The 19,961-nt window shown below is 52.5% G+C and overlaps 1 protein-coding gene across 1 annotated transcript in view; it reads right to left on the minus strand.

Moving 5' to 3' along the window:
* Positions 1-19,961, minus strand: part of sgsm1 (small G protein signaling modulator 1) — a 45,313-nt gene that overhangs the window by 9,746 nt on the left and 15,606 nt on the right. Inside the window, exons 6-17 of the mRNA XM_033043063.1 lie at positions 18,857-18,924; positions 15,968-16,113; positions 14,870-15,001; positions 12,810-12,934; positions 11,124-11,191; positions 9,060-9,223; positions 7,069-7,198; positions 6,089-6,227; positions 5,414-5,478; positions 2,910-3,055; positions 1,835-1,963; positions 398-580 (exon numbers count right to left, since the gene is read on the minus strand). Coding sequence (XP_032898954.1) covers positions 398-580; positions 1,835-1,963; positions 2,910-3,055; positions 5,414-5,478; positions 6,089-6,227; positions 7,069-7,198; positions 9,060-9,223; positions 11,124-11,191; positions 12,810-12,934; positions 14,870-15,001; positions 15,968-16,113; positions 18,857-18,924 — 1,495 coding nt within the window. The remainder of the gene's footprint in view (positions 1-397; positions 581-1,834; positions 1,964-2,909; positions 3,056-5,413; positions 5,479-6,088; positions 6,228-7,068; positions 7,199-9,059; positions 9,224-11,123; positions 11,192-12,809; positions 12,935-14,869; positions 15,002-15,967; positions 16,114-18,856; positions 18,925-19,961) is intronic.

Here is a 19,961-nt window from a genome sequence, read left to right on the forward strand (position 1 = left end):
GGAAAGAGGGGGGGGAAAGAGGGAGAGGGAGGGGGGGAGGGAGGGAGAGAGGAGGGCAAGAGAGAGGGGGGGCAGAGGGGGTGAAAGAGGAGTGGGAGAGGGGGAGAGAGGGGGGAGGGGAAGAGGGAGAGAGGAGGGGAAGAGAGGGGGGGTGGGAAGAGAGGGGGAGGGAGATATCAGTACCAATGTCGACACCTGTACCAATCAACACCAATATCAGTAGCTTAGTTGCCTCTGGCCACCAGACCCTTGTCCGCTGTTTACTCCAACACCAGTAGCTCCCCCCCCCCATCCCCCATCCCGGTCTTCCCCACCCCATCCCAGTCTGCTCCCCCCCCCCCATCCCATCCCAGTCTGCTCCCCCCCCCCCCCCGCCCCTCCCCGCCCCGGTCAATACCTCGGTGCTGACGGTGGAGTCGCGGTGCATCATGCGCTGGACCTGGGCGTCCAGGCTGACCGCCGACGAGCACTTGGCCAGGGCGGCGGCGTGAGATTCCCGCTCCCTCTGCCGCACCACCGCCTCGCACGCCATCCACTCCCCCAGCGTCTGCTCATAGCCGCTCCGCACACCCTGGTCCACCTGCGGGCGGCAGAGAGCAGCAGGCCCCCGTTAGACAACATATATATACGTCTGACACCCGAAGGCAGGCAAAAGTGCTGGAGAAACTCAGCGGGTGCAGCAGCATCGATGGAGCGAAGGAAATAGGAAACGTCGCCTATTTCCTTCCCGAAACGTCGCCTATTTCCTTCGCTCCATCGATGCTGCTGCACCCGCTGAGTTTCTCCAGCACTTTTGCCTGCCTTCGATTTTCCAGCATCTGCAGTTCCTTCTTAAACACTGTGTCTGACACCCGTTCCCAAAGAGACCCCCCATGATCCCCACCCTTACACACCGCCCCGAGTGTTGAAACACAGGCAATAGGCCATTCGGCCCTTCCAGCCAGCACCGCCATTCAATATGATCATGGCTGATCATCCACAATCAGTACTCCGTACCTGCTTTCTCCCCATATCCCCTGATTCCGTTATCCCCAAGAGCTAAATCTATCTCCCTCTATAGAACATCCAGTGAATTAGCCTCCACTGCCTTCTGTGGCAGAGAATCCCACAGATTCACAACTCTGGGTGAAAAGGGTTTTCCTCATCTCAGTGCTAAATGGCCGACCCCTTATTCTTAAACTGTGTGACCCCTGGTTCTGGACTCCCCCAACATCGGGAACATTTTTCCTGCATCTAGCCTGTCCAATCCCTTAAGAATTTTATACATTTCTATAAGATCCACTCTTATCCTAAATTTCAGTGAATATACAATTGGTGCACGAGTAGGCCATTCGGCCCTTCATCTAGCACAGCCACTCAATGTGAACATGGCTGATCATCCATAATCAGTACCCCGTTCCTGCCTTCTCCCCATATCCCCTGACTCCGCTATTTTTAAGAGCCCTATCTAGCTCTCTCTTGATAGCATCCAGAGAACCTGCCTCCACCGCCCTCTGAGGCAGAGAATTCCACAGACTCACCACCCTCTGTGAGAATTCCACAGACTCACCACTCTCTGTGAGAATTCCACAGACTCACCACTCTCTGTGAGAATTCCCCATATCCCGACTCCGCTATATTTACAAGCCGAGTCGATCCATTTTTTCATCGTACGTTAGTCCCGCCATCCCGGGAATCAACCTGGTGAACCTACGCTGCACTCCCTCTTAAGCAAGAATGTCCTTCCTCAAATTAGGAGACCAAAATTCCTTCAAGATGTTCCCACAAGATCCCTTCTCATCCTTCCAAATTCCAGTGGATCCGAGCCCAGTCGGTGCAGTGAAGGCCAACGCACCTCCTCCCTCTCCGCCTCGCTCATGCCGAATTGGTAGTGTCCCAGCAGGAAGGGCCACACTTCCCGCCGGATCTCCGGATCGATCCCTCCGTAGTAAATCAGTCGGAGCAGCTCCACTTCCTCGTAGCCCTGAGACCGGAACACAAAACACGGCCAGTTAATTAGAGTCACGGAGTGATACAGCGTGGAAACACTCGCCCACGCCGGCCGACAATGTCCCAGTCCCACCTGCCAATGTCCCGTTTGGCCCATAGCCCTCCAAACCCGGCCTATCCATCTTAGACAATAGACAATAGGTGCAGGAGTAGGCCATTCGGCTCTTCGAGCCAGCACCGCCATTCAATGTGATCATGGCTGATCATCCCCAATCAGTACCCCGTTCCTGCCTTCTCCCCATATCCTCTGACTCCGCTATTTTTAAGAGTTCTTTTCTAGCTCTCCCTTGAAAGTATCCAGAGAACCGGCCTCCACCGCCCTCTGAGGCAGAGAATTCCACAGACTCACAACTCTCTGTGTGGAAAAAGTGCTTCCTCATCTCTGTTCTAAATGGCTTGCCCCTTCCTGTCTAACTGCATCTTAAACGTTGGGATAGTCCCAGCCTCAACTACCTCCTCTGGCAGCTTGTTCCGTACACCCACCGCCCTTTGTGTGGAAACGTTACCCCTCAGATTCCTCTACCGCTGGACGACAGAGGCGCAATGGGCTAAGTGTTCGGCTGGCGACCGGAAGGTAGCCGGTTCGAATCCCGCTTGGAGTGCATACTGTCGTTGTGTCCTTGGGCAAGACACTTCACCCACCTTTGCCTGTGTGTGAATGTGTGTGAGTGATTGGTGGTGGTCGGAGGGGCCGTAGGCGCAGATTGGCAGCCACGCTTCCGTCAGTCTGCCCCAGGGCAGCTGTGGCTACAGAAGTAGCTCACCACCACCGAGTGTGACTGAGGAGTGAATGAATAATGCGATGTAAAGCGCCTTGAGTATTAGAAAGGCGCTATATAAATCCCATCCATTATTATTATTATTACCGCTGCGCCCCCCTTAAGTGAAGGGTATTTCGGGGACGGTCTGAGCTCACTCACCAGTCGGTCGTGGAGGAAGCGGCGCCAGATGTCGCGGGTGAGACCGGAGGCGGCGGTGGACGGCGCGGCTGGGCTGACGATGGTGTGGTTGACCAGCGCCGACAGGTGCGTCCTGACCGTCGACAGGTGCCTGCAGTACGCCAGCCCTGGAAACAGACCGAGGTACAGTGGCTGACGCAAGGGTCTCGACTCGAAACGCCACACAATCCTTCCCCCCAGAGAGGCTGCCTGTCCCGCTGAGCTTTCGTTTTTAGCTTCCGTTTACAGCGCGGAAACGGGCACCGAGTCTGCGCCGATCCCCCACACATTGCAGAGAAGGCAGGGAAATGGGGTTATGAGGGAGAGATAGATCAGCCACGATTGAATGGTGACGCAAAACGCCGGAGTAACTCAGCGGGACAGGCAGCATCTCAGGAGAGAAGGAATGGGCGATGTTTCGGGTCGAATTTGAAGAAGGGTCTCCACCCGAAACGTCACCCATTCCTTCTCTCCAGAGATGCTGCCTGTCCCGCCTGACCGCATTTGGTTCACATCCCTCCAAACCTGTCCTATCCATGTACCTGTCTTAACTGTTTCTTAAACGTTGGGATAGTCCCAGCCTCAACTACCTCCTCTGGCAGCTCGTTCCATACACCCACCACCCTCTGTGTGAAAAAGTTACCCCTCAGATTCCTATTAAATCTTTTCCCCTTCACCTTGAACCTATGTCCTCTGGTCCTCGATTCCCCTACTCTGGGCAAAAGACTCTGTGCATCCACCTCTCTATTTCCTCTCATGATTCCAAGTCATGATTTCTGTCCCCATTTTGGTCTATTCCTCCTGATCTATTCCTCTCGTGATTTTGTACGCCTCTATAAGATCACCCCTCATCCTCCTGCGCTCCAAGGGAATAGAGACCCAGCCTGCTCAACTTCTCCCTGTAGCGCACACCCTCGAGTCCTGGCAACATCCTCGTAAATCTTCTCTGCGCCCTTTCCAGCTTGACAACATCTTTCCTATAACACGGTGCACGATACTCTGAAGGGGGTCTTCAGATTTTGAAATCCAGAGGCGACAAAAAAAATGTCGCGACACTTGAAAAAACACCGCGCCTTCGTCACGCCTAGAGAATTTTTCAGTGAGCTGATACGTCAGTCAATGATGCCAGCAGTCGCCGAAAAAACAATCGGCAAATGGGACAGGCCCTTCAATGTCTTGTAGAACTGCAACATGGCCGCTCAACGTACCTACTCAATACGTTTAAGAAGGAACTGCAGATGCCGGAAAATCGAAGGTACACAAAAAAGCTGGAGAAACTCAGCGGGTGCAGCAGCATCTAACATAGAAACATAGAAATTAGGTGCAGGAGTAGGCCATTCGGCCCTTCGAGCCTGCACCGCCATTCAATATGATCATGGCTGATCATCCAACTCAGTATCCCGTACCTGCCTTCTCTCCATACCCTCTGATCCCCTTAGCCACAAGGGCCACATCTAACTCCTTCTTAAATATAGCCAATGAACTGGCCTCGACTACCCTCTGTGGCAGGGAGTTCCAGAGATTCACCACTCTCTGTGTGAAAAAAGTTCTTCTCATCTCGGTTTTAAAGGATTTCCCCCTTATCCTTAAGCTGTGACCCCTTGTCCTTGTCCTGGACTTCCCCAACATCGGGAGCAATCTTCCTGCATCTAGCCTGTCCAACCCCTTAAGAATTTTGTAAGTTTCTATAAGATCCCCTCTCAATCTCCTAAATTCTAGAGAGTATAAACCAAGTCTATCCAGTCTTTCTTCATAAGACAGTCCTGACATCCCAGGAATCAGTCTGGTGAACCTTCTCTGCACTCCCTCTATGGCAATAATGTCCTTCCTCAGATTTGGAGACCAAAACTGTACGCAATACTCCAGGTGTGGTCTCACCAAGACCCTGTACAACTGCAGTAGAACCTCCCTGCTCCTATACTCAAATCCTTTTGCTATGAAAGCTAACATACCATTCGCTTTCTTCACTGCCTGCTGCACCTGCATGCCCACTTTCAATGACTGGTGTACCATGACACCCAGGTCTCGCTGCATCTCCCCTTTTCCTAGTCGGCCACCATTTAGATAATAGTCTGCTTTCCTGTTTTTTCCACCAAAATGGATAACCTCACATTTATCCACATTATACTGCATCTGCCAAACATTTGCCCACTCACCCAGCCTATCCAAGTCACCTTGCAGTCTCCTAGCATCCTCCTCACAGCTAACACTGCCCCCCATGGAGTCAGCGGGTGCAGCAGCATCTATGGAGCGAAGGAAATAGGCGACGTTTCGGGAAGGAAATAGGCGACGTTTCGGGCCGAAACCCGAAAGGGTTTCGTCCCGAAACGTTGCCTATTTCCTTCGCTCCATAGATGCTGCTGCACCCGCTGAGTTTCTCCAGCTTTTTTGTGTCCCTACTCAATACTCTGGCTGATGAAGGCCAATGTACCAAATGGTGGCAACAGGCTCCCCGTCTCACGGAGGTGGAAGGATACGGTACTTACATCCGTAGAAGGCCCTGGACAGGATCTGGTACTTCATGTTGTCACAAAGCATCTTCAGAGGTGCCCTGGTCAGGGAGAAATGGAGAAAAGGTCAGATCAACGTCACATCAAAGAGGCATTCAGCATTGGGGCTTTGTTTGTCAGTGTAAGCCAGGGGTGGGCAACCTCGTTCTGCATCGGGGCCGGGACACACGTCTGTGAGCGGGTGGCGGGCCACGTCTATCACGTGTACACGTGGATCCCGCCCCGGATGGCAGGCAGGCATCAAATCACGCGTTCGCAGAAGGTAAGACAAAAACGCTGGAGAAACTCAGCGGGTGAGGCAGCCTCGTGCAATCCTCGCATGTCTCACCCGCTGAGTTTCTCCAGCATTTTTCGTCTACCTTCGATGTTTCAGGTCACCGAAAATGTCGCGGCTTGATGATGTTTCCTCATGTGTCGCAACTTTTTTTTTTGTCGCCGCTGGAGTTTGAAACGTTCAAAATCGTTCAAGTGGGACAGGCCCTTAACTCTCTCTTGAATACACACTGAACCTCGGTATAAGATCGCCCCTCATCCTCCTGCAATCTGCTATTCTCGCGCTGTTGGTACTGAGTGATGCATGGTGTGTGAAGCGATGGTACTTCACTGTGCCAGGGTCGGGGTGAGGGTGGAGGGGGTGAGAGAGGACCCTACCTCTCGTGATTGCAGCCGTTGGAGGCCCCTCCGTCCGACGAGCCGCCCTGCGAGCAGGAGGAGCACGACGACTTGCGGCCGCTGGGCTGCCACATGAGGGGGATCCCTCCTCCCGGAATGTCCATCAGGTCCTGGGGGGCTGCAGGCAGAGGGGGGAACCAAAGCACACACCATCAGTCTCCGGGGGGAGCAAGGCACGGGGGCGCAGCGGTAGCGTCGCTGCCTCACAGCGCCGGAGACCCGGGTTCGATCCCGACCACGGGTGCTGTCTGTACGGAGTTTGCACGTTCTCCCCGTGGGTTTTCTCCGAGATCTTCGCATTCCTCCCACACTCCAAAGACATGCAGGTTCGTCGCTTAATTAGCTTGGTGTACGTGCAAAACAATTGTCCCCAGTGTGTGTGTTAGTGTGCGGGGATCGCTGGTCGGCACGGACTCCGTGGGCCGAAGGGCCTGTTTCCTCGCTGTATCTCTAAACTAAACTAAATTAAACAAAACTAAACTAGGAAGAGGGTGCAGGTGACAAGGTGAAAGGTCATAGTTGATTCTAATTTAGCTCAGAGATACAGCGCGGAAACAGGCCATTCGGCCCACCGAGTCCGCACCGACCAGCGATCCGCGCACATTAACACTATCCTACACACACTAGGGGCAATATTACACTTGCACCAAGCCGATTAACCTACAAACCCGCACGTCTTTGGAGTGCGGGAGGAAACCCACGGGGAGAACGTGCAAACCCCGTACAGACCCGGGTCCCTGGCGCTGTGAGGCAGCAACTCTACCGCTGCGCCGCTGTTTACCAGCCTCCAAGTCCCACTCACACACATCACCCAGACTCTGTATTGGCAAACTGAAGAAGGGTCTCGACCGGAAACGCCACCCGTTCCTTCTCTCCAGAGACGCCCCCGTCCCGTCGAGCTAGGCCAGCATTGCGCGCCTATCCTCTGCACTGGTGAACGGTTTTTGAGGGACACTCACCGATGTCGGGGTTGGTGCCGGGGAAGATGAGCCGGAAGACGTAGTCCGTAGCCTCCTCCTCCTCCTTGTCCGAGCTCGACTCCGCCGATCCCGGGGGACTCCGTTTCCGCAGCTTCGGGAAGACCTTGCCCTGGAACCAAACCAACAGGGAGGTGGAGCGGGGCCAACCAGGGGCGGCACGGTGGCGCAGCGGGTAGAGCTGCTGCCTCACAGCGCCGGAGACCCGGGTTCAATCCCGACCACGGGTGCTGTCTGTACGGAGTTTGCACGTTCTCCCCGTGACCTGCGTGGGTTTTCTCCGGATGCTCCGGTTCCCCCCACACTCCAAAGACGTGCGGGTTCGTAGGTGTAAATGTAAATTGTCCCCAGTGTGTGTAGGAAAGTGTTAGTGTGCAGGGATCGCTGGTCGGCACGGACTCGGTGGGCCGAAGGGCCTGTTTCCATGCTGTTTCTCTAAACTAAACTAAATAACTCAACCAGGTTTTAAAAAAATGTGTAGGAGGAACTGCAGATGCTGGTTTACACCAGAGATGGACACAAAATGCTGGAGTAACGCAGCGGGTCAGGCAGCATCTCTGGAGAACATGGATGGGTGACGTTTTGAGTCAGAAGAAAGGGTCCTGACCATAAAAGTCATCGATCGGTGTTCTCATAGAAACATAGAAAATAGGTGCAGGAGTAGGCCATTCGGCCCTTCGAGCCTGCACCGCCATTCAATATGATCATGGCTGATCATCCAACTCAGTATCCTGTACCTGCCTTCTCTCCATACCCCCTGATCCCTTTAGCCACAAGGGCCACATCTAACGCCCTCTTAAATATAGCCAATGAACTGGCCTCAACTACCTTCTGTGGCAGAGAGTTCCACAGATTCACCACTCTCTGTGTGAAAAATGTTTTCCTCATCTCGGTCCTAAAATACTTCCCCCTTATCCTTAAACTGTGACCCCTTGTCCTGGACTTCCCCAACATCGGGAACAATCTTCCTGCATCTAGCCTGTCCAACCCCTTAAGAATTTTGTAAGTTTCTACAAGATCCCCCCCTCAATCATCTAAATTCTAGCGATGCTGCTTGAGTTATCCAGCATTTTGTAAAAAGGCATCTGCAGTTCTTTGCTTCTCCACCTATCACTCATCGGGCTCTGCCTGCCAACCAGTCAGTGGGAAGACAAGACATGATTACAATTGAGCCGCCCACAGTGAAGAGATCCCCTTTATTGGGAAAAACATGAATAACGTCTCGTGCAAGATAAAGTCCGATCAAAGATAGTCCGCGGGTCTCCAATGAGGTAGATAGTAGTTCAGGACTGGCCGCCTGCAATATCTTTGACTGGAGTTTATCCTTGCACTAAACGTCACTCATGTTATTTCCTGTATCATGTCTTAAAGAAACGTATAGAATCATAAAAGGACTGGACAAGCTGGATCAGGAAAAAAAAAGTTCCCAATGTTGGGGGTGGAGTCCAGAACCAGGGGCCACGGTCTAAGAATAAAGGGGAGGCCATTTAAAACTGAGATGATAAGAAATCTTTTCATCCAGAGAGTTGTGAATTTGTGGAATTCTCTGCCACGGAAGGCAGTGGAGGCTAATACACAGGATGAATTTAAGAGAGAGTTAGATAGAGCTCCAGGGGCTAGTGGAGTCAATGGATATGGGGAGAAGGCAGGCACGGGTTATTGATTGGGGATGATCAGCCATGATCACAATGAATGGCGGTGCTGGCTCGAAGGGCCGAATGGCCTCCTGCTGCACCTATTGTCCATGTTTCTATGTATATGTACACTGTTATTGGGCACGATTGTAATCATGTCTTGTCATTCTGCTGACTGGTCAGCACGCAACAAAAGCTTTTCACTGTACCTCGCTACATGTGACAACGGACTAAACTCAAGCTCAGTGTCTCCTTCCGCAGATGCTGCCTGACCCGCCGAGTGTTTCCTGCGTTTGTTCCGGTGAGGGTGATCGGGCGGGGTGAGGAAGGGTGCCTTACCTTTCCTCGCTGGGACCAGAGCGGGGGGTCGAGCTGCCCTCGCGGCAAGAGGCCATTCTCCATGCAGGAGAGGAAGGCCAGCAGGTGCCCGCCCTTCGGGAAGCGCAGCGGTGGCCGCTGGATGCCATCTTGACTCACCAGGACCACGGTCCCGCCACTGTCGACTGTGGGGCAACAACAGACATCAACTCACTTACAGCCGCCGGACGGCCACAACCTTCACGGGGAGAAGGCAGGAGAATGGGGTTGAGACGGAAAGATACATCAGCCATGATCGAGCGGTGGGGAAGACTCGATGGGCTGAATGGCCTGATTCTGCTTCTTTGTCTCTTACGAGTAAAGTGGTGTCTTCCCACTACTTGTGTTGCAGTGGTTCAGAGCCTTGTGAAGTGGGGAAGGGGCAGGAAATGTTGCCAATGCCAGTGTGCTCATGTCCCGGGGACACTACTATGGTGGTCTCTCAATGGTCCATGTCCACGTCTCTGACTAGTGCTCTAAATGGCCCAAGGTCTCAATGGCCCATGTTCTCAATGGCCCGTGTTCTTAATGGCCCGTGTTCTCAATGGCCCATGTCCTCATCACTGACTAGTGCTCTAAATGGCCCATGTTCTCAATGGCCCATGTTCTCAATGGCCAATGGTCTCAATAGCCAATGGCCCATGGTCTCAATGGCCCATGTTCTCAATGGCCAATGGCCCATGTTCTCAATGGCCCATGTTCTCAATAGCCAATGGCCCATGGTCTCAATGGCCCATGCTCTCAATGGCCAATGGTCTCAATAGCCAATGGCCCATGGTCTCAATGGCCCATGTTCTCAATGGCCAATGGTCTCAATAGCCAATGGCCCATGGTCTCAATGGCCCATGTTCTCAATGGCCAATGGCCCATGTTCTCAATGGCCAATGGTCTCAATAGCCAATGGCCCATGGTCTCAATGGCCAATGGCCCATGTTCTCAATGGCCAATGGTCCATTCTCAATGGCCCATGGTCTCAATGGCCCGTGTTCTCAATGGTCAATGGTCCAAATCTGCATCTCAAAATGGTGCTCTAAATGGTCCATGTCCCAATGGTCCATGTCCTTGTCTCTCAATGGGAGCTCTGAATGGTCTTAGAATGTTCCTTATCCTTGTCCTCCAACAAGCCCTTCACGTTTCACAAACATCCAGAGGAGTGCGACAAGCCATCTTATAAAACCGCAAATATTGATCAATTTGAGAGATTTGACTTAAAAACAGCACCAGATTCGGGTTATTTTCCCGAGGATACTTTAACGAGGGTTTCCATGACTATCCTTCTTGTATCCTTCTTGTCGGGACGACAGATGGCACAATGGGCTAAGTGTTCGGCTGGCGATCGGAAGGTAGCCGGTTCGAATCCCGCTTGGAGTGCATACTGTCGTTGTGTCCTTGGGCAAGACACTTCACCCACCTTTGCCTGTGTGTGAATATGTGTGAGTGATTGGTGGTGGTCGGAAGGGCCGTAGGCGCAGATTGGCAGCCACGTTTCCGTCAGTCTGTCCCAGGGCAGCTGTGGCTACAGAAGTAACTTACCACCACCGAGTGTGACTGAGGAGTGAATGAATAATGCGATGTAAAGCGCCTTGAGTATTAGAAAGGCGCTATATAAATCCCATCCATTATTATTATTATTAATAAAAGGGACACAGAGTGCTGGAGTAACTCAGCGGGTCAGGCGGCATCTCTGGGGGACATGGATGGGTGACAGTGGAGCAGTGGTAGAGTTGCTGCCTAACAGCACCAGAGACCCAGGTTCGATCCTCACCACGGGTGCTCTCTGTGCGGAGTTTGCACGTTCTCCCCATGCCCCGCCTGGGTTTAATTGCCCCCCTCGTGTGTAGGGAGTGGATGCCAAAGTGGGTTAACATGGAGCTAGTGTAAAGAGGGGTGATCGATGGTCGGCGTGGACACGGTGGGCCGAAGGGCCTGTATCTCTAAACTAGACCACAATACCTTTGGTTCGTGGCTCAATGGAACTCGTAGATCAGATCAGAAGAGAGTCATCTAACGGTACAAAATTCAAAGAAGGAATTGTTGGTTTCTTACTCTGCTGGTGACAGTGAAGGTAAACGATCTCGGCCAGGAGAATGGTCATCGCATAGTCCCAGTAAATGCTGCAAAACAAAGTCACATCACATGTAGGCAACCACTTCCAAGGTGGCACAACCCAGGCAACTAGTCGCTGCAGTCAGACTAAACAAAGTGCAAAATGTGTCCGTGTGTGTGTGTGTGTGCGTGTGTGTGCGTGTGTGTGTGTGTGTCCGTGTGTGTGTGTGTGTGTGTGTATGTGTGTGAGAGTGAGTGTGTGTGTGTGTGTGTGTGTGTGTCCGTGTGTGTGTGTGTGTGTGTGTGTGTGTGTCCGTGTGTGTGTGTGTGTGTGTGTGTGTGTCCGTGTGTGTGTGTGTGTGTGTGTGTGTCCGTGTGTGTGTGTCCGTGTGTGTGTGTGTGTGTCCGTGTGTGTGTGTGTGTGTGAGAGTGAGTGTGTGTGTGTGTGAGAGTGAGTGTGTGTGTGTGAGAGTGAGTGTGTGTGTGTGTGTGTGTGTGTGTGTCCGTCCGTGTGTGTCCGTGTATGTGTGTGTGTGTGTGTGTGTGTGTGTGTATGTCCGTGTGTGTGTGTGTGTGTCCGTGCGTGTGTCCGTGTGTGTGTGTGTGTGTGTCCGTGTGTGTGTGTGTGTGTGTGTGAGTGTGTGTGTGTGTGTGTGTGTGTCCGTGTGTGTGTGTGTGTCCGTGTGTGTGTGTGTGTGTCCGTGTGTGTGTGTGTGTGTGTGTGTGTGTGTGTGTGTCCGTGTGTGTGTGTGTGTGTGTCCGTGTGTGTGTCCGTGTGTGTGGTGTGTGTGTGTGTGTGTGTGTGTCCGTGTGTGTGTGTGTGTCCGTGTGTGTGTGTGTGTGTGTGTGTGTGTGTGTGTGTGTGTGTGTGTGTGTGTGTGTGTGTGTGTGTGTGTGTGTGGGTGCGCGCGCGCATGCATGTGTGTGTCTCTTGAATACATCTTGCAGACTGTCATACGCTGAGAGAATGGAGCTGCTGGGCTTGTACACTCTGGAGTTTAGAAGGATGAGAGGCTATCTTATTGAAACATGTAAGATTATTAAGGGTTTGGACACACTAGCGGCAGGAAACATGTTCCCGATGTTGGGGGGAGTCCAGAACCAGGGGCCACAGTTTAAGAATAAGGAGTAAGCCATTTAGAACGGAGACGAGGAAACACTTTTTCTCACAGAGAGTTGTGAGTCTGTGGAATTCTCTGCCTCAGAGGGCGGTGGAGGCCGCTTCTCTGGATGCTTTCAAGAGAGAGCTAGATAGGGCTCTTAAAGATAGCGGAGTCAGGGGATATGGGGAGAAGGCAGGAACGGGGTACCGATTGTGGATGATCAGGCATGATCACATTGAATGGCGGTGCTAGCTCGAAGGGCCTCCTGCACCTATTGTGTGTGTGTGTGTGCGCGCGGCGTGTCTGTTTGTCTCTCTGCTTGTATCTGTGTGTGTGTGTGTGTGGGTGTGTGTGTGTGTGTGTGTGTGTGTGTGGGGGTGTGTGTGGGGGTGTGTGTGTGTGTGTGCGCGCGTCGTGTCTGTTTGTCTCTCTGTTTGTATCTGTGTGTGGGTGTGTGTGTGTGTCCGTGTGTGTGTGTGTGTATCTCTGAGTCCCTGTGCCGAGGGCATGTGTTTGTAGGAGGTGTGTGTGATGTAGGTGCAGGCCCCAGGTGCGCTGCTCGGGGCAGGTACAGGGCAGTTACCTCTTCTCATAGTCCAGGTCTCCCACGGAGCCGTTCATCAGCTGGTTGGGCGTCCACTTCAGTGTCATGGTGTCGGCTGTCTGGTGGAGCGAGAGGTAACCTGGGATAGGCTCCATGTCATCCTTCTGAGGAAGATGTATTCAAGAGAGATTTAATTCTTAAAGCCCTGTCCCACGGTACGAGTTCATTCCAAGAGCTCTCCCGAGTTTAAAAAAAATCAAACTCGTGGTAAGCACGGAGAATGAACGTAGCGGGTACGTCGGAGCTCGGGGATGTCTCTTAGCGGCTCGTAACGCTAACTGCAGGTACTCGGGAAGACTCGCTAACGGCAGGTAAGCACGGGAAGACTCGTGAAGATTTTTCAACATGTGAACAATGTCCACGAGAGCCCCGAGTACCGACGAGCGGCCATTACCGTAAATCTCCGAGTTCGAATCAGGGCAAACTCGGGAGAACTCTTGGAATGAACCCGTACCGTGGGACAGGGCTATTGGGGCTAACACAATTAAGGGATATGGGGAGCAAGCAGGAACGGGGTATTGATTTTGAATGATCAGCCATGATCAGCTCAAAGGGCCGAATGGCCTGCTCCTGCACCTATTTTCTATGTTTCTAAAAGCAAGGCAAGTGGGGTTACGGAAGGTTCTAGAATTTTGGGTGCCAGGTTGCTGAAGGAATGGCCACACAACCACGATGGGCCTGGTTCTGTTTAGTTTATTGTCACGTGTACCGAGGTACAGTGAAAAACTCTTTTGTTGCGTGCTGACCAGTCAGCGGATTGACAACACGTGATTACAATCGGGCCGTCCACAGTGTACAGATACATGATAAAGGGCAATAACTTTCAGTACAAGGTAAAGTCCAATCGAGGATAGTCCGAGGGTCTCCAATGAGGTAGATAGTAGTTCAGGACTGCTCTCTGGTTTGTGGTAGGATGGCTCAGTTGCCTGATAACAGCCGGGAAGAAACTGTCCCTGAATCTGGAGCTGTGCGTCTACACACTTTTGTCCCTTTTGCCTGATGGGAGAGGGCTGTCCATGGCAGACTCGGTGGGCAGAAGGGCCTATTTCTGTGCTGTATCTCCAAACTAAACTAAACTAAACTCTAAAGATGTACAATTGGAGGTAAGGTAGGCCAGGAATTTTTTATTAAATCTACTGCATCCGCTGCTCTAGATGTCAGCTGATTTATATCGGGGAGACCAAGCGTAGGTTGGGCGATCGTTTCGCCGAACACCTCCGCTCAGTCCGCAATAACCTACCTGAACTCCCGGTGGCTCAGCACTTTAACTCCCCCTCCCATTCCCAATCCGACCTCTCTGTCCTGGGTCTCCTCCATTGCCAGAGTGAGCAACAGCGGAAATTGGAGGAACAGCACCTCATATTCCGTCTGGGGACCTTGCGTCCGTATGGCATTAACATTGAATTCTCCCAATTTTGCTAGCCCTTGCTGTCTCCTCCCCTTCCTTAACCCTCTAGCTGTCTCCTCCCACCCTCCCATCCGCCCGCCCTCGGGCTCCTCCTCCTCCTCCCCTTTTCCTTCTTTCTCCCCACCCCCACCCCCCATCAGTCTGAAGAAGGGTTTCGGCCCGAAACGTCGCCTATTTCCTTCGCTCCATAGATGCTGCTGCACCCGCTGAGTTTCCCCAGCAATTTTGTGTACCTTCTAAAGATGTACAGTTGTTTAAGGAAGAACTGCAGATGCTGGAAAAATCGAAGGGAGACAAAAATGCTGCCTCACCCGCTGAGTTTCTCCAGCATTTTTGTCCACCTCCAAAGATGTACAGGTTTGTAAGCTAATCGGCAAGAACTTGAACTTGGTATAAATGTAAATTGTCCCTAGTGTGTGTAGGATAGTGCTGATGTGCGGGGATCGCTGGTCGGTGCGGGGATAGCCGGTCGGCTCGGACACGGTGGGGCGCGAGACCTGTTTCTGCGCTGTATTTCTAAAACTACGAGACTAGCCGCCCCTACTCTGGGTGAGAGACTGAGCGCGTCTGGCCGGTCCGGTCAGCGGTTGTGCCGGCGAAGTTCGCCGGTGCGGCCGGGGCGGCGACTCACCGGCTGAACCAGGACGTTGTTCTTGCCGTAGAGCAGGGTGGCTCGGGAGTTCTGGTGCAGGGACTCCACGTAGTCGCGCGCGGAGAGGGAGAGGCGATCGTCCATGCTGCCGCTCGAATGCCTCTTCTGAATCTGGAAAGTAACGCAGGCATCAGCTCAGCGGACGAATGCAAGGAGAGGACGTACAGGTACGGCGCGGAAACAGGCCCTTTGGCCCGCCGAGTCCGCGCCCACCAGCGATCCCCGCACACTAACACTATCCTGCGCACACACACACATTAGCAACAATTTTTTACATTTTACACCAAGCCATTTAACCTACAAACCTACAGGTCTTTGGGGTGTGGGAGGAATCCGAAGATCTCGGTGAAAACCCACGCAGGTCACAGGGAGAACGTATAAACTCTGTACAGGCAGCACCCGTGTTCAGGATCGAACCCGGGTCTCTGGCGCTGTGAGGCAGCAACTCTGCCGCTGCGCCACCCCCGTTTTTTAACTAAAGGGATTTAGACATCCAGCGCGGAAACAGGGCGCTCCGCTTTCCTCCAACACTCCAAAGGCGTACAGGTTTTGTCAGTTAATTGGTTTCGGTAAAATTGTAAATTATCTCTAGTGTGTAGGATAGTGTTAGTGTACGGGGATCGCTGGTCGGCACGGACTAGGTGGGCCGAAGGGCCTGTTTCCCCGCTGTATCTCTCAGTCTAAAAGTCTGGGCTGTGTCCACAACTCTTTGCAATATCGTGCGGTCTCGGATAGAGCTGTTCCCGCAACGGCCTGTGGAGCAGCATCTTCACCCTGGTTCCACCCATCAGTGGACTCACTGCTGCTGCTGCTGGTGGTGGTGGCAAGAGGGAGGGGGAGGGGGGAGAGAGAGAGAGAGGGGGGGAGAGAGGGAGGGGGGAGGGAGGGAGGGGGGAGAGAGAGGGGGGGAGGGAGAGAGGGGGGGAGGGAGAGAGAGAGGGAGAGAGGGAGAGAGGGAGAGAGAGAGAGAGGGAGGGAGAGAGAGGGGGGGGGGAGACAGGGGGAGGGAGAGAGGGAGGTGGGAGGAGGGAGGGGGAGGGGGGGAGAGGAGGGGGGAGAGGGGGAGAGTGGACTCACACAGAGTGCGGGTCGCTTGGTGGGTGAGTCCTGTCGACAGTGGGCGCTGTGGATGCGATGCCGTTGCACCAGCTCGTCGGCTGACGGGTCGGTCCAGAAATGGTCGGCAGTCTTCATCTTGGTGTATTCGAGCGCGCAGGGCCCGACTGGAGGGGGGGTGGGGGAGAGAGAGAGAGAGTGGGGAGAGTCAGTGGTCGAGAGAGGGGGGCCCGATGGAGAGAGAGGGGGGGCCGTGGGAGTGCAGACTTTTGCAACTTTTTCGGAGCCAGAAACGTGGCGATTCTTGTGTACCGCCTCGGTGAGGTCTGCCGCGGGATTTTACCGGGTTGTGCGCAAAACAAAGCCTTTCCAGGCCGCTCCAGACATTTCCAAGCCGCTGAGGACTGTTCGCCCGACTCCGCCGTTCCATCTTCATAGAAACATAGAAATTAGGTCCAGGAGTAGAGGCCATTCGAGCCTGCACCGCCATTCAATATGATCATGGCTGATCATCCAACTCAGTATCCTGTACCTGCCTTCTCTCCATACCCCCTGATCCCTTTGGCCACAAGGGTCACATCTAACTCCCTCTTAAATATAGCCAATGAACTGTAATGGATGGGATTTATATAGCGCCTTTCTAATACTCAAGGCGCTTTACATCGCATTATTCATTCACTCCTCAGTCACACTCGGTGGTGGTAAGCTACTTCTGTAGCCACAGCTGCCCTGGGGCAGACTGACGGAAGCGTGGCTGCCAATCTGCGCCTACGGCCCCTCCGACCACCACCAATCACTCACACACATTCACACACAGGCAAAGGTGGGTGAAGTGTCTTGCCCAAGGACACAACGACAGTATGCACTCCAAGCGGGATTCGAACCGGCTAGCTTCCGGTTGCCAGCCGAACACCTAGCCCATTGTGCCATCTGTCGTCCCGACATTGTGGCCTCAACTACCTTCTGTGGCAGAGAGCTCCAGAGATTCACCACTCTCTGTGTGAAAGATGTTTTTCTCTGTGAAGAATCTTCCCGGCAGGAGGGCCTATAACATCAGGCCGCTGTTGCGGCGACTGGCTGCGGAGGCCTCAAATAGGCCCCGACCTTGGGTGGACGCAGAGGAGGTGGAGGACTGCAGTTTTTGGTGCCTTTCCTCGGATGGGGGGGGTGGGGACGTTCATGTTGAATCCTACATTGTAATTGTGTCTTTTTTTCATTTTTTATTTTATATGGATGTATGGAAATCTAATTTATTTTCTCTGTGAGAAGCACTTTGGCATCGACATGATTTGATTTAAAAGTGCTATATAAAATAAAAATTACTTACTGACTTACTTTCACTGTATCTCGGCACACGTGAATGTAAACTATCACTCTGGCTTGGTTGGGTTTAGTTCACGACAGGACTTTATTGATCCCAGGAGGGAGGTTGATCTGCCAACAGTCGTAAATCACACAAGGTACATGAAACGTGAAATTAAAGTATCGAGTGGAAAGGATTGGGGGGGGGGGTGCAAAGATTAAGGAGGGTGGGGGGCCGAGGGGAGTCAGTCTTAGTCTATCTCAAAGATCCTATAGCGGCGGTGCACAAAAATGCTGGAGAAACTCAGCGGGTGCAGCAGCATCTATGGAGCGAAGGAAATAGGCAACGTTTCGGGCCGTGCAACGTGTGAAAACAGGGAAGGAATGGGTGACGTTTCGGGTCGAGACCCTTCTTCAGACTGATGTCGGGCGAGAGGGAGGTACATAGATAAGGAAGTGCAAGGTGTGAAAACAGGGCAAAGGGAATGGATATCAAGGAACATGTAGAATAGATGATTGTTAGCTGGAGATTGTTCTCCAGCATTTTTGTCTACCTTCGATTTTCCAGCATCTGCAGTTCCTTCTTAAACATCCTATAGCGATGCAATGTCGTACGCAACGGAGTGGAACTTGAACTTTTTATTTGGCCTTCCATCACAGTGGGGAATGTGGAGGAGTCACTGTGGTGGATGTTCATGTTAAAATGTGTTTTTGAGTGATCTGTTGCTTTTAAATCTGTAGCCTCCCTTTGATCTGGTATTTTATTGGTTCACATGCTTCATCAATGGTGTTTTATCATTGTCACAACCACCCTGAGGCCAGATATCCTCCTGGTCTCAGAGGCGACGAAAAACATCGTCTTGTTGGAACTGACAGTGCTGTGGGAGGACCGTCTGGAGGAGGCCCACGAGAGGAAGATGGCCAAGTATGAAGAGCTGGTCATAGACTGCCGCAAGCAGGGCTGGAAGGCGAGGTGTACGCCCATCGAGGTTGGCTGCAGTGGTTTTGCAGGGCAATCGCTTTACAAAGCCTCGAGTGCACTGGGCATCAACGGAGTGGCGAGGAGAAGAGCCATCACGAACACCACAGAGGCAGCGGAGAAGGCCTCGAGATCAGGAGAGGAGGTCCATGGGGAGGAGCGAATGCCACCGGAGCACGTCGTGGCTTGATCAACCACGGCTGGGTCGCCTGGGTGAGGGTGTCTGATGTTGAAAGACCCGAAACACCCAATGACCCCAGGTTACATCAGTGACGATGTGTTCAGGAGCATTTATCGATGTATTTGTATTAATGTTTAGTGTTTTCCGAGTCATTCGTAACTGTCACTATATGTCATGTTGTCACTTGCGGGAAGAGCACCAAGGCAAATTCCTTGTATGTGAATACTTGGCCAATAAACGTACTTACTTACTTAACTGTATGACTGACCTGGCCAGTGAAATTCCTCGTATGTGTTGCAAAACATACTTGGCGAATAAAGTGTGATTCTGATTCTGATGTTTCATGTATTTTGTGTTTTTTTATGACTGCTGGCCGATCAATTTCCCTCCTGGGATTAATAAAGTTGTATCGTACCGTATGGCAGGTGTACAATGAAAGAGAGCTCACCCAACAGGGAGCCCAGGATCGGCCCGTCGACAGGATCCATCAGCAGAGCCTCCTTCTCGTAATATTTACTGAGGAGAGGAAGAAAAAGACATTGACGAAAATTAGCGGAAGATCGACGCGTAACGTTGGCGTAACTCAGCGGGACAGGGAGCGTCTCCGGGGAACGCGGACTACTGACGTGGGTCGGAAGGAACTGCAGGTGCTGGTTTAAACCGACGACAGACACAAAAGGCCGGAATAACTCAGCGGGTCAGGCAGCATCTCTGGGTGACGTTTCGGGTCAAGTCTGAAGAAGGGTCTCGACCCGAAACGTCACCCTTTTCTCCCGAGAATTTGCCTGACCTGCTGAGTTACTCCAGCTTTTTGTGTCTGTTCATGGATAGCTGATGTTTTTCGGGTTGGGACCCTTCTTCAGGCTGATTGTGGTGGGTGGGGGGGGGGGGGGGGGGGGGGTGGATGAGAGGCGGGGGCAGGGCCCAGCCTGGCAAACAATGCATGGTGCTGGGGTAACTCAACGGGTCAGGCAGCATCACTGCAGAGAAGGGATGGGTGACGTTTCGGGTCGAGGCCCTTCTTCAGACTGATGTCGGGGGAGAGGGAGGTACATAGATAAGGATGTGCAGGGTGTGAAATCAGGGCAAAGGGAATGGAGATCAAGGAACACGTAGAATAGATCATTGTTAGCTGGGAGAAGGGAACAACAAAGCAGACAGAGATAAAATGTAGTCGGAGACAGTCAGACTGGTCGGAGATCTGGAAGGGGGTGGGATGGAGATTAGTATTGGGAACATTAGTATTGGGAACACAGGGAGCATTAACTTGGGAGTAATATTGGGAACATTAGTATTGGGAACACAGAACATTAACTTGGGAGTAATATTGGGAACATTGGTATTGGGAACACAGAGCATTAACTTGGGAGTAATATTGGGAACATTGGTATTGGGAACACGGAGCATTAACTTGGGAGTAATATTGGGAACATTGGTATTGGGAACACAGAGCATTAACTTGGGAGTAATATTGGGAACATTAGTATTGGGAACACAGGGAGCATTAACTTGGGAGTAATATTGGGAACACAGGGAGCATTAACTTGGGAATA

Source organism: Amblyraja radiata, chromosome 25 (assembly GCF_010909765.2).
Source record: "Amblyraja radiata isolate CabotCenter1 chromosome 25, sAmbRad1.1.pri, whole genome shotgun sequence".
Classification (NCBI taxonomy): Eukaryota; Metazoa; Chordata; class Chondrichthyes; order Rajiformes; family Rajidae; genus Amblyraja; species Amblyraja radiata.